This window comes from Corvus moneduloides, chromosome 1, assembly GCF_009650955.1.
Source record: "Corvus moneduloides isolate bCorMon1 chromosome 1, bCorMon1.pri, whole genome shotgun sequence".
In the NCBI taxonomy this organism is placed as follows: Eukaryota; Metazoa; Chordata; class Aves; order Passeriformes; family Corvidae; genus Corvus; species Corvus moneduloides.
The window spans coordinates 48,248,046-48,263,516 of record NC_045476.1 but is presented as its reverse complement, the minus strand read 5'-3'; the positions used below and the strand labels follow the sequence as shown (position 1 = coordinate 48,263,516).

Here is a 15,471-nt window from a genome sequence, read left to right as displayed (position 1 = left end):
CACTGTCGAAAATTATTTTCTGATTATGTGATACCATACTATCTTGGCAAAATAAGGTAGATTAAAACAAAATCACAGATGATGTGCCAGGGCTTCCTCCTCTCAGCACTTTACAAGTTTATGAGAGCAGCCCCAAAGGAAAAACAAAAGCCAAAGAAAAGAGCAGTCAAACTTCACTAATTCCTTACCATAACACATCCTCCCTGCTCTCTTTCATGCTTCTGTTTCATATCCACCAGTAGCTTTCAGATGGCTTCAGTTTTGACCTTCATTCTGTTCTAGCATAAAGCCTAGTCAGGATTCCAGTGCACAACACAGGTTCCTTTCAGCTCTGTATTGAAGGTGCTTAAAGACTGCTATAACCTGTGCTATTCCAGTCATAGACCTAGGAGAACCATCTTCCAAAAGCATTTTTCTGGTGGACTCCAAAATTCCCTCGCTGGCCTGCTAAATGCACCCTCAGCCTCAATAAGAGAAGAAACCAACTCTGTCAAGCTCTCCACCTGGTCTCCATTTCTTGGGACACTAGAGTATTACAGAGGAAGTGGTGGGATAAGGAATGCAACTTTGCAGGATATAAAATTTTCTCTCTGGCTCAGAATCAAACTGAGAGGTCAACCCAACCGCAAAAGTATTTAATGAAAATTAAGGCTGAGACTAACACTTCGGAGTAGGTTTTATGTAGCAGAAGATGACATCAACATTCTTTCCTCACAAGCCAAGGTCTCCAGCACTAAGAATATTCTCTCATCTGCACTTAATCTCTAGTCTAGGCTACAGGCTGTCCTAAAGCATGACTTGGACAGCCTTGGTATGCAACCTCCAAATTGTGGCCCTGCTTCTGAGTGTCTACAAGAATATACAAACTTTCTGCTGCAACTCCATTTGCTTCGTGGCCTTTATGTTTATAGGCCCCATCTCTCACTGAGCACTAGCAAGATTTTGCAAATGACATGCAAGAGCCCTTACCTGGAAGTGTTATATGCAAAAATGAGAATGAAGGAGAAGGGAGGGAAACATCAAGCATCTACAGATACCTTGGGAATTATGGATGTAGTTTGTTGCATTTTAATAAATTATTGGGATATTCACTACAGGAATGAACCTAAGAATACACAATGTGCTCATATAACTAAAAGCTAATACAGGAAAAAAAAGTAATTTTTGTAATTTTGTAATTTAAAAAGTAAGAATTTGCATTTTGAACTACGACATTTATTTGAAAATCTAATTTTAAGTCTTTCTGTAGATTAATCCTATGCGTGCTTTTTTGCAACAAATCTAAGTAGGCAGCTTTACAATGAAATATTGTTACTTTTTAAAAATCAGTGAAATTAGACAAAGAAGTACAATTACTTTTGTATAGAAGGTCAGTGATAAGTAAACTCTAGTTTCATAAAAAAATTAGTCAATGAAAATTACCAGCAGCTGGTCTGGGCTGTCTTAGGATTCCAGAGATGGCAAGTTGGCCAATCTGCAAGTCATCACATGTAGCTAAGATTGTCACAACAAGCTTTTAGCAAAACACTGGACAGCGTGAACCTTTCCTAAGAAGCTATCTACTCAGTCTGTAATTTTCTCTTGTGCATGTAATGTTTTGTTGCTGTTGTTGATGGTGATTTAAAGAAAATATCGGGATAGGAGGTAACTAGCTGTATATGTCAGCTGTTTTTCTAAATGGTAAAGTCAGGAAGAACAGCCACTCCTTTCAGCCATTTTAACTCAGATTGTACTTGAAAAGAAAACTGATCACAATTGTAAAATTTTTGCTCATTCTTCACCTGTAAATCAAAGCATAATAGTTTCTACAAGTTCTTATTTCTGCAGAGGATCTGAAGCTGGCACATTAATGTGTTTTCCAAACAGCTCTGCAAATATGTTAAGTAACAACAATATAAAGAATGAACATAGGTTATTACCAGAGTCTAGTAAGAATTAGGACCTTACTGTGGTATGACACAGAGAAATAGATACTGAGAGCCTTATTAGCCCACACAGCTGACAGCAAAATACCTGAATATGGTACATATGGTTTTTTGTACAGCCAACACACAGTCCTTCTGAGAACATCACTACTGCTTAGGATAAAATTTAAACATCACAGAAGTGAAATGCCCTCCTTGTTAAAGCAAGGGAAACCAAAGTATTTCTCCTTCCCTTTCCCTAAATGCAGTGACTTGTGCAAGAGACCTATGCAGAAAGCATAGGTATTAAATTGAATTATTAAATTATTAAATTCTTATGGTATTAAATTGAAACAGAACCGGCCAAGACAAAAAACAGTGCCTGGAAGACAAAATGGTTTTGTCATCAATTTTGGCATGCCACATTGACAAAAGATGAAGAAATACCAATAGAGATAAGAATCCTGAAAATCTTGGGGATTTACACTGACGGCTCTAGTGCTTGGTAACTAAAACACACACAGAGGTGTGCACACAGTCACTTGCAAGGAATGATGCTGACTTGGCAATGCTTCTTTCACTTGAGATTCACAGGATGGAAATTGTTCTGTCTCTGAGTCTTACACAGAAAAATTACCATAAGAAACCTAATTCCCTCTTAATTAAAACAAACAAAAAAATCAACCCGACAACTAAGATGCATTTTTTTCAGTGTCCTACATTTAACTTCACCACGTCATTTTTATTTCAAGGCATGGCATTAAGGCTTTTCCTTAAAATACCAATCTGCTTTTTGATCTTTACTGCTGACATGAAATAGAAGAGCTGTACATTATATAAATCTTGAAGCTTTGCTTAGCTTGAAACTGGTAAAGAACGAAAGAGAAAACAAAGCCATCTGCATAAATCCTTCCAAACCAAAAGGCATTCCCCTTACCCTAGCTATCATTCATTTCTGCACATCTTGTTTGAATTACCATCTGAAGTTTTTCTTGTTCCATCTCCAGAACAAGTCAAATAGCAGAGCATAAAGATATGGCTATATGAATAAAACCATATGATCTACTTGGTCACTGTTAACTTAAAAATAGGCTTACACATAAAAATATTATCTGGCAATTGATGTGTTACTTTGATCCCTTTCTTTCTGTATCCTGTCACATGCATTCAATTCAGCAGCTACTGGAAGCATTAGCATGCACCTTCAATGTAATAAGAACCAAGAATCCAAGGGAATTGCTGCACTTTTACAAAGTTGTGACATTCAATTCAAATGAGACAGTATCATGTTACAGGAAGGAAAAGTTAAATTTTAAGACAAAGAGGAAGAACTGTGGTACTAGGCACTATAAAATGCAGCAAGTCTGAACAGGTGGTACAGCAATAGTTTAACAGATTCAGGGGCTCAGATGTTCCTGTGCAGAAAAACTGATCTACAGTAGAACTTCTGAAAAGTCTCCCTTGTCTCTACCTTTCTGTTTCTGAATCATAACATGAGATTTTAAACAGTGTAAGATATACAAAAAAAAAAAAAGTTAGGATGGCTCTTTGTTACCTTTTTTTAGATTTCACCTTTTTTCATGCAGAAAGTAAAATTAACTATTTTGACATCAATGATCAATTTTAAGGGGTTTTATATATTTATTGGTAGCATGTCTCAATTATCTATTATGTACCACCAATGATACAACTTCAAAGTGGAGATATCGGGCCTGAATTAATTAGAAAGAATTGAAGTCTAATCTACTGCTTATCAGGTGAATGATGCAGGGAATAGTTATTTTAGAGAAAAATGCTCACCATTTCAGAATGGTTTCACTTTGCATATGCCTTCTGCAAAAGTATTTATTATGAAGGCAAACAAGGAGAAACAAACATACTTCTCTCCTGCCTCACAACTCTCATTCCAAACTGTGCCCCAACAGCCATTACAGTGACAGTTCACAGACATCAGAAGGCAAGGAGGAGAAATGCCAGGAAGAGAAGCTAATCAAGGATTGAAACACTTAGGGAATCAAAAGGGAGAAAACTCAGTCTTGGTCTTCCACAAATTACTCAAAACAACTTAATGCTCATGCTCATAGAAAAAAGGAAGCAAGAGGATTTTCACTGCTGCTGAGAAAATGTTCGACAGAGCACTTTGGTGGCACATCCAGTCACGGGGTATGACCTCCGAGAGGCTACAGCCTTTCACTGGCTTCTTGTTCAACTACTGCTGATAGTTTACCCCAGGAAAATCTCTCAGAGCAGAACCACAGGAAAAGTGCAATGTGTTGTAGTATCATGTGGTTTGGATGCTCTGCTAAGAAACTGATGCCTAAAGATTTTTAGCTTTTTCATATATTTGTAGCTTTGTAGATTTTTAATATATAGTTATATAGTTTTTAGCACTTTCTCACCCTTTCTCACACTTTAGAACAACAGCTAACCCTTTCTAACACATTCTTGAAATTCTGTTTAGTCTTACTCTCAAGAGGAGAATTTGTAACATGGACATTTTGTTTTACACCAGCACCTGAGAGATATAACAAGATATAGGGCAAAGAACCCGCTGGAACAACTCCAAGGGGCAGACCCAAGGGTGGGTTTCTAGGGAACCTGGTCCCTTATTGGATGTACCCGGTAGACATACTAATTAATTAACTGTACAAAAATCACAGAAATCCTCTGTAATGTGTGAATGTTCCTATATTTTGCACACCTGAAAACTTTCATTAAAGAACTACTTTTTATATAACCACTTCAATATTGTTTGCAAGAGCTCTTCTTCTGATTCCAGGCAACAGAAGCCCACAGATGTAGTCAAAGTGCATTGCCTCAAATCCAAAAACATCCTTCCTATTACTGCATTAGTAACATAGTGCATACTAAACATATCACTACCTAAAAATTTGCCACTTTTTGAAATAACTTTCAAATGACCATTAAATCCTATGGTGTTGGCTGTTTGTTTTACTCCTGGAAAAAACAGGTAATAGCAGTAGAACCAGAATTAGTGAGCTGGACAAGACACAGGGACAGTTTGGAATGGCCAGAACTTTACATGCAATTAATTTCTTACACAAATGCATATGCTCACAGAAATGATTGATTTTACGTCTCACGGTATTAAAACAAGGAGGCAGAGTAAGGAAATCTTTTCTGCAGAAGTCAATGACAGTTGAACTGAAAGGGAAGTGGAGGGAGAAAAGATGCCTGAAGCCTATAGGAATTTATAATGATAACAGTGAGGCAAAACCTTGCTAGTTAAAAATAAAATCTGGAGGGAGGAGTGAAAATGTTAGATTAGTTCAGAGATGTGTAAGGATAATCTTGGGCTCTAGGTCTAAGAAAGCCATCCAGTTTTGATCACAGGTTTCATTTGTGCTCCCAGTTGTGCATGAGAATTAACTTTATAGACATTCAACAGCCTCATTCAACAGACTGCCCAGAGGCAACACCAAAAACGTTCGCACCAGTGTGCTGTAACTGCTTGCAGGATCGATGCTTAAAACATATTTTATTATATATCTCTTCTTCTATGACCTCAATTATGAATAGAAAAACACTATTAAAAAGAACCTGGGGTTAACATAATTAAAGTATTTTGGTAGATTTTGATAGATTTTAAGATTACAACAGTCTTTATTTTCAAAAATTCCCTAATACAGGCATTATGCAATTTGCAGTAGAAACAGTATATAATTATGACTGCTTAGTTTCAGTTGTAGGTGCATACTAGTTTTCTTTTTTTCCCATCAGGATGAAATTTCTTTAAGCAAAACAATTACTGCATAAAAAAAAATGTATTTCATCGATACTGTGTTAAATAAAGAATTAATTGTCCCTTTTATGGTATGTGCTTCCAATAATACAAGTTACTGTGGCACTTCCCACCCTTCATATTAAAGGTAAAAGGAATTGACTCCAATAATTTATGCTTTTTTCCTGTTTCTGGTACTTAGAATCTCAAAGTTGAAGTACCCCCATTAAAACCTAATTGTAAAGAATTTTTCATTCACTAAGTTGGGAATAAAAGCTTTTTTATTATGAACAATTTTTAATATTACCTTTTCACATGAAGGAATTATTTGTATGCCTCTGTTGTCTTCTCACTTGTGCTAGTAATACTGGCATGTTTGTTTTGCTGTTTTTCAGAAAGCCCAAGCATTCCCATAACAGCTGCCTTCCTTAGTAACAGGTAACCAGCAGTATCCACCACATTCAACAAACTTTCAAATATGAGAATACTGAGAAGTCTCTCTCCATCAGACTGCACCAGTCTAAAAGCCTTGGCTGTATGCTGCAGTGCCAGGTAATACAGCAACCTCAAGAGCCATCACCTCTAAGGACCTGGACTAACACACTCAGAGGCACAAACAGTGCTACGCAGTTTCCAATAAGCATCGAGCAAAATTCACAGTCATGTTTATTAACTTAAAGCTACAAAACCTGCATCTAATTTCAATGCAATACAAAATATAAAGGTGTCTTGACCCATCTACAAAGGAAATACCTCTAGAAAGTACTGGAGGATGTTGGCCCAAGTGCTCATTTGCAACTACTCCTGACAGATCACAGCCAGTATTCCATTCTTGTAGTAGCACCATTGAACTCCTTGCAGACAAACCTCTCCTGTATTTATAGGACGGAAACAGATTAACTGCATCTGCTTTGGCTGTAGTGTGTCTTTTATTGATTCCAATTCTGACTTCTAAGAAACCAAACCAGAAGAAAGCAGGGAACAGCCATCAATACTGAGGACTGCACTAAGGCTACACTAAACGTTGTCTGAGAAAGGGATTTGTGGCAATTCAGTCAGTGTCTGATGGAAGTGTTTGATGTAGAAGTAACAAACCATTATGACCCATAATTTATATTTTGTCCACCAGTTTTAAAAGGAACGTTATCTGTCTACATGAGGATCACACACTATGGAAGCAGCATCTGTGCGTAGTTACTGAAAGCTGTAGTGGCAGTAAATCTCCAGCAGAGAAAGAGATGGAGCCTTACAGATTTAGACATCCACAATCTGAGGGCTGTCTCAGAACTTCAGAGCTCAAACAGTATTGCCATAATAATATGCCTGAGAAAATAACCAGGGATAGAAGGGAAATGGAAACAAGAGCATGTTTCAAGTTGTAAACAGAGACTACAGTACCCTTCCCTCTCTACTATCTGTTTTAGTGATACTTTATCCTCCCAGCTTTTAAGCCAGACAACCCAGATTTATGCTTCGTTTTAGTTCATAATAGCCAGCATAAAACAGGGCAATGGGCAGAGCATAAGGCACACCCATTTAATCTTTCTACCACAACATATATTTAGTGTACATCTTACCATACAATTCTGGCAGTCCCTGAGAATCAGACGTCCCTATTTTCCCAGGCTCCGTGAGACCGTATGGCCCACACAGAACATATTGAATATACAAACTTGTAGAGGAAGATTGTTTTAAGGTCTGTAATTCACAGCAGGAACTCAGCTAAGTTCAGTTCCACTTGGAAGCCATAAAAACATGGGTTTAAAAAAAGTGCAGCAGTATCTGGTGTTTGATATCTAACAGTGTGCAACATGTTTATGACATGTATTAGGCTACAAAATCTGAGTTCATAGTCTGGAACAACAAAGCAGAACTCAGCTCTGGCATATGTAGTGGGAAATAGAAAGGCATGTCTTGTAGTGTAATTGTAATGGATATTGCTGCTCCCTCAAGAGCTTGAGTTGCATAGAGCAGGTGGTTCAATGAAAGATACTAGCACTTTGGAAAAGAATTAAAATACACTTAAAAGAGCAACTAAATAGCAGCTGGTTCAAGCACAAGTCAATTCAGATTCGGTTTTACCATACAAACAACACAGTTCGGTTCTCCAGAATTATTTTCCAGAAATGACAGGGTAAGAAAGTTTGGACAAAATATGTCGTAAATAAAACTGTCTCAGTCACACAGAACTCAGTTTAAAGGGTACCAAAATAATGAAATCTAAAGGAGGTAGCATTTTCAAACTACTTTAAAAGTAGTTTGATTCCAAACTGGATGATCAAGTCCCATTGTCTTAAAACAACTCCCACGATCAAGTATGTGGTCTTAAAACAGCTTTTCCCTAATTGAACAAAACCCAAAACCTTTCCCCTCTCTCACACTGAGTAAAATAACCACAGAAGCAAAAAGAGAAAACGCCCAAGTATATGATGGAAAGAGGGAAACATACCAACATGCACAACAGCATACCAAGCCTACATATTGGAAAAAAAAAAAGTTTTACACATTAAATGAGATCAACAGAACTAAGTGTTAAAAAGGGTCATGGCTAATTTTGAAATATGCTTTAAAGAGTCGGACTGTCTCCAGGAAGAACAAGAGTTACTTGCCAAGTAGGAAATCATGTCAATACTGGCTATTCTTAATCATCATAGTCTCATGTAGTGGAGAAAATGTAGTCATTTCACCAAGTGAACACCACTTCTTACTTCCATACTTCTAAGTATTCTTTCCCCACATGCCCACTGACACTTTTTTGCTACAGCAAACATTATAGGAAGTCAATCTCAGGATTCTGTGTTTTTAGATGTTTGTTGGCTTTTGCTTTTGTTTTGCTTTTTCCCATTTTTAAAATGAAGTAGAATTAGAAAGAAAAACTTTGCATGACCCATGAGAGAGTTTGAATCAACTCAGGCTATCCTGAACTAAATCCTGGGTTAATCTTCCAGGGTTGCGAGTTTGTATCTCATCCTCTAGACAGCAAAAATAAAAAAGCAAACTGGTATTCCATGTATAAAAAGCAATAATCCCATAACAAGTATTTTCCAAGGAGTGCATTTCAAAAACACAACTAACTGGAACTTTAAACGTCAGTATACCTGATCAAAAAACCCACTATGATGTAAAATAAGGCAAAATAATCCCAGAACAGCAGCATATTGATTAACCTAGAACAGGAAAAAGGGTTTTAAATGAAGAATTACACTGCTTGCACAGTGCTCATTTAGGATGAGAAGACAGCCTGGCAAACATCCTGAGAAAGGGGCACTGCAACTCCACAAAACCTCGCCACCTTTCCCTTCCGAGGAGCCTGCTCCATGGGTCACTGTCCTCCCAGAGGAAAAGTAATCTGAGCTACCTCCACTGAATTCTTCTAAGTGCTTAGGTGAGTGGGAAAATAACGAGCAGCTCTCAGGCTGCTCTTTACCATAACACAGCCTGAGACACCAGCAGCCCTTCCATTCCTCCATGGTGGAGGACCCTGGAGGTTTCAGTACCGCCATCAGTCAATAACTGAAAAGCTGAGGCTCTGTTACTTAGAAAAGTACTTTAAAAATGGTTTAATTTCTTAATTGCCTTCAGGTTTTAGGTAATACAGGGCTAGTAAACAAGATTTTTAAAGATATATATTGTGGTTGAAAAGCTTTTGAAGTTCTGTAAAAAATCCACTTTTATATTGAACTATTATCAGATAGAACTTTTTTCCAATCAAAAGTGAAATCTTTCTCCAGTCACTTGTGAGAAGTACAATAAAATAGAAAACTAAGCCAAGACAAATTATCTTGTTTTGCATGAGATTTAGCTAAAACATAAAAAGCTAAAACCTCATTCCCTAAGTATTTGAGCAGTGCAGCTGAAGGGCTGTTTGTGCCCTATGCAGAAGTGATTAAAAATTTAGCTAAATTTTAATTCAACTGTTTTTCCAAAACAGGTGTTATGATAGTGTCATATCCAATGAAGCAAAACAGAGTGCATCCATAAGCATGCCATTTTGGTAGAATATATATTGTGCAAACCAAGGTCAGTTGTACCTGAAAAATAACCACACTCACCTGTTAATGTAACTTAGAGCAACATAGGTTGGCTGCTGAAGTTCTTGTTTCTCTAATACACGTGGGTCTGTATCTGGAATAAAAAAAATACATGCACAGAATTAAGCTTTCTGTTTTACACTGAAATTAGGGGACTGAATGCTGCAAAGTAACGTAAGTGGACACAAGAGATATGAAATAGCTCAACCCAGCTGATCCACAGAGTACACTTAGCAAAGCTCAACCACTTGCTCATTCATTCATAAACACAGTATTGCATTACTTTACACAAGAATTTGAAACATCAACAGTGATGTAATTTCCAACTGTCACACAAGCTTTCACAATCCCCCTCGTAAATATTAGTTTTCACTGCTTTCCATGATTTATAGTGTTAAATGGATCAAGCTTTCTTCTTTTTTAATGTAGCTATTTCTAAATATGGTTGACGCATTTTAAGATGTTCCAAGAGTGGTTAGATCTCTTCTGGGCCTTGAGACTTTTCTTCTGCATCTCTGAGTTTTGTTCTCTCCCTTCTCTACATCTTATTTTCTGAAGCTCTGAATCAGAAAAGTCATACAAAAATGCTCTTGAAACAAAATGCTTGCCAAGTAGAGCATTGCCCACCAAAAGCCCTGAAGCATACACATCCAAATTCCCTCGAGTGCTAACTTTCTCACTCAAATGAAAAAATATGTTTTCAATCATTGTTTCCATTGTCCTTTGCAGTTAAGTTGTGCTTTCATCTAACAATGGAGTTTTGGTTTAAATTTCTGAAACCAAAGCCAAGGGAGTATGTCCATAGTTTAGACAGTTTTCTTATACCAAACCCCAGGATTACATTGAAGTTTCAAATACAACTTTGCCCTGCATAGTTGAGAGGCATCTTTAGGAGCTGAGCATAAACAGTCTTCAAAAGTTCCCAATGGAAACCGTGCATCCTGCCTGTGCAGATTACTACGTAGTCATTAACAACATGTTTTATGCATTACTTTAAAAGCAATTCTGGGTGTAACTTCTGCATTTTAACTATCAAGAATAAAAACTGCCTTTACCAAATGGTTCCCCATAGCACTGATGCTATCCATCTTTTATTTCTGAGAACCATCTACTTTGTGTTTGGCGAAGACGGGAGGGCGTGGGGCACTCCAATCAAACCCCATATTTTGGATTGTTATTGCTTCCTCCTACAGCTTTAAGCACTGTTAACGTTTTTAAACTCATTATCTTGATAAGCACATTAGTTTGACTTGATCAGTCAAACTTTTGGTGGTTTTTGTGGGGTTTAAAACACGATACAATTATTTTGAAATCTGTCTCTACGGCTGTGCCTTAAGGAAGATTCTGAACTCAACTGAATAGGGACTGTGCTCAAGGCCACAGTCACGCCGCTGCTGAAGCAGATAATGTCTTTATTCAGGGAGATGGGAATCCCCTGTCTGCCTCTCAAAGCTTAGACTGATCCTAATCTTTCTCCTTACATTTGCTCCTGCACAGCTTAGGCTGCAGGATTTGCTAACATGCCTTTATCAATATGTCCCTAAAGAGATAAGTAATTCCAAGAAAGTTCGGAGAAGATGGATAAAAGTACAAGCGCCAATCCAACCAGCAACCCCAAGCCTGCTATTCTTAAGAGGAACAGATCTTGCTGGTGCCTGGGGAAATTCTGCTGTAATTGCCAGCACATCACGCTCCATATGAAGCTAACCAAAGACAGCAAAGCATCAGCTACCCTCCATGCTGTCTAACTCACTTCTGAGGAAGTTAGGTTCACACAACACACAAAGATCTTTTACTTGCCTTTGTTTCTATAAACCCACCATCACTTAGCAGGCCAAGCATACAACTACTGTCACAGTGAGCTCTCTTAGATTTACACCTCAGTGGTGCGTGGCCTACCATGAAACTGTCTTGATCCAGAATGTCTCCAGGGTATTAATCCCAGCCAGTACTATCTGAGAACTGCCTCAACCCAAGTTCAAGCATCTGTGGTTAAATGACTATGTCTTTGCTAATCCAGTTCTAAATGAGATTAACCTCCACCTATAAACAACAGTTTCTGTGACTGAAGGAGACAAAATCAGGGCTGGTTTACATCAGAGTGCTGCACATTATCTGTGGGAGAAGACAAGGAAAAGCTCTAATGGAGAATCCACCACCCTTTTGCAGCTCGCCAGTGGCTCACCATAACACCAGCTGAGGATGAAAATACAAAGACAAAAACCAAAAGCCTCGTAACTTTTGCAGGAGTGTGTTATCAAAGCACAGAGCAATTTGCCTGCTGGCACCTGGAAAAAGCAGACTCCTGTCTCTCAGTAGGTGCTGCCTGACACACAAGGAACACAATGCAGATTCTATTCAATCTATCTATCCCTTCCCCCTCCACATATCAGACTTCATGTGTTTTTCAAGTCAATTATGCTGTATATACCAATTTCACAAAATAATCCAAGCCATGGTAAAAAATCTTGTAAGAATTTAGCACTCAAAATGCTTGACACATTTTTATTCCTCTTGCAACCAGCTGCTGGGTTGCCAGTCATGAGAATGCTGCATTCACTTCTGCACTGCAGCAGGAACTACACAGAACACTGCTGGGTATTATTTCTCTTCCTCAGCTATAATATAAAAAAACCCACAGAAACTTGTTCTGGGGCCACAGCAAGGCCCTCAGAGAGGAGCAGAAAAGAAGAGAAACCAGACCAGCTGTGCCACAGGTGGCAGCAGACATGGGGCCCTGGCACAGTCCTTCTCCAACTAGGGGGGGGCATGAAGGGCCACACTGGCAGCCCCTCTGCATCCACCTAAAACATGCATGGCTGTGCTATCCAGACACATGCACATTTGGCCCACCACTGCCAGCTTTTTTCTCGCTCTAAAAATGCCACCAGTACATTCCTTTCTGCCTCCTTTCCCTCTTCCTCTGCCAAGCCTCAGCCAGGGCATTTCCTCTCTCCTGCCCCTTCCTAACTCCAATTTTTCCTATACATCCTGCACTCCATTGCTCTCTCCTGCTCTCACTGTTATGCTCCCCTCTCAAAATGTCCCAACATAAGAACAAGTTAAAACTTACATGGAGATGTCTATAGCCACTTGTTCAGTCTTGTATCACTCTTGTACCATTTAAACATAGATGCAATTCATTCCCTGGACTGCCCTCTTCCCTTCTTCCCTTCGGCCCCTGCCTGCCCCCTTTATTGTATTTTACTTCCAATTTAGGCAGACTCTGCTTACATTCCTGATTTTACTTAGCACACTTTTGAGCACGGAGTGAATATACATTAACTACTACACAACCCTCTCAGACTTGATACAAAAAAAAAAAAAAAAAAAACCAAAACAGTAAAAAGCATTTTTTTCTTCCTTTTTTAAGGAATAGCAAGTACAGCTACAGTGAGATCAAGTAGCAGTATTCTCTGATGCTGAATCTTCGAGTCTGGACTTCCAGCACTCTGCTTTTCTCAGGCCTAAGCACATTCATACAGACAACTAGGGATGTTTTCTAATACCGCACATGCTGCCCCACTGACCAGGATGTTATGCATCAGCCAACGCTCTCACTTAATCTGACTCAGGAACAAGGAGGAGGAGAGACAAAAATCTGTTGTCAATCTCACAAAAATGGTCCTGTATAACATTACATGTTTAGTCAATGTTTCTTCAAACTCACATAGACTAGTCAAAGTCAGCCAAAAGTAGCCTAAATAGTTTCCAAACACACACCTATAATGGATTAAACACTCACAGATGACAAATTTTTCTTGAAAATATTTAAGCAATACAACCTAGGGCTGATCTGAGTTTCCTTTCTTGTAAGAAAAATATCCAGCACACACACAAAAATGACTCCAGAACTTGAGGGGACTGGTTGATTAACATTACTTTAACTAGTTACTCTCACTTCTTGAATTAACAAGGGCTACCCACGACTCACTCTTTCACTGGTTTTGCAGTTACACTTTAAATCTGGTAGAACAAATTGCCACCCACTGTACATTAGCCGCCTTCATTACTTGTCTCTTCTTATAAACATTATGTGCCACTGATTTCCTTCCACAGTGGGAAGAATTATTTTCTGTAATGCTGTGAGTGTTTTTTTAGCTATGTCCTCCTCATTTACTATGGTGCTAGATTTTGAAAACCCTCCTTTTTTTTTTCTTTTTCTTTAATGAAATTTCATTAAAATAAAATTTTTATCTTATATGAACTACCCCAGAATTTTGTTCTGCATCCCACCACCTCACTATTAAAAGACTGAAGTGTGGATGCTAACATCCATAAGAGAGAGTTACTCAGTCATCTACAGGATTAGACCCCTCCAATTTTCTCACATCCACTACCTGTTCCATACTAGACAACTAGACAAGTAGTATGAGTGTATAATTAAGGCTGAGAGACCATAAATTGCACTGCATCATCTTTGAACTGTTCACACAAAACCAGGCATTTTCTGTGGAGTATGTTCTAACAAAATAAATCACTGACTACTGAAGCATGCTACGATTACTAAATCACCTCACTACAAAGACACAACTTGCAGCTTGAAAGCACTGCAAAATCCTAACCTGGCAAAGTATTTTAAAGAGAGCAAGTAATAAAAAAAGGCATACACATCCTGTATAAGCACAATCTTAAATTATATAACTTGGTTCTACATTAATATTTCTGCACAAAATACATGCCACATCTTCATTGTATGTAATAGAGCAATATGTTTTTACCCTAAAAGATACAAGGAAGTTATCAGAAGCAACTTCACTTTCGTAAGAGCCCTGATTTTAAATCACTGTGAAAGATCACTTTTCACCTTACAAAATGCTAACAAATTCCAGTGGCATTATTTTACAACCACAAGCTTTCTTCTTACGGGGACCAGGAAAGGTCACTACCACTAGCAATATGGTAAAGATAGTCTCAGAAGAAAAATAATGACCTGAAGGAGGTAAAAATTATACTGCTCTTTAACATCTTGAATATGAACTGGCCAGTGCTGTTTTTATCTCACCCTACACCATCTAACAAGCAGAGGTTGAGGTCAAGATTGACGGAAGTCCAGGTGCCTAAAGAAGGACACATGAATCCCGGCTCACTTACAAATGCAGTGACTGGATTGTCAAAAACTTTTGGTAGCTGTAATCCTCCAATAGATTTCACAGACCAGCAACCTGAGCAGCTTCTTTATGGCTGATAATTATCCTTTTATCTTTCTTTGTCATAGGGGGTACTATGCTAATTGAGTGTGGCGGCAATTATTAGGGAATAAATGTCAGTCTAACAAACAAGGTCTCTCAGTGAGCTCCAGTGAGCCTCTGGTGAGGTGAGAAGTGCAAGACATTTCACTGATGTTGCAGATATACTTTTTGGAGGGAAGGGTTTAGAGACATCCATATCTTAAAAAGACTTAGGTTTGAAAAACATGTCTTCTGTAAGTCATACCAATCTTACACAAAACAATTACAAGAAAAGCAAAAAAGGCAAAAAACCACTTCCCTTGCCAACCCAAGGGTGTTATTTCCATTTCTGTTTAATCTCTAAAAGAGTAACAAAATGCCTTTAATGTTATGAAAATAATGCCCCTGCAAAGGATTTTAAAAGTATTAAAGTACATATTTGTAAGGACCATAGGACCTCTCTCCCAAGTCACTTGGAGATGTTTATGATAATCTCACCTCTTTGTGCAAGATCACACTGGGGTAATCTGCCAACACAGAGGTCCCCCAGACTCAAACCTGACTTTGCCAGAACATCCATACATATGTTCCGCTCGCCCACCAGCAGGTTTGCAGAGTGCCTG

At 38.4% G+C, this 15,471-nt stretch overlaps 1 protein-coding gene across 1 annotated transcript in view; it reads right to left on the bottom strand.

Moving 5' to 3' along the window:
- JAZF1 (JAZF zinc finger 1) overlaps positions 1-15,471 on the bottom strand; it is a 188,334-nt gene that overhangs the window by 75,104 nt on the left and 97,759 nt on the right. Inside the window, exon 2 of the mRNA XM_032109087.1 lies at positions 9,699-9,771. Within this exon, the coding sequence (XP_031964978.1) occupies positions 9,699-9,771 (73 nt within the window). The remainder of the gene's footprint in view (positions 1-9,698; positions 9,772-15,471) is intronic.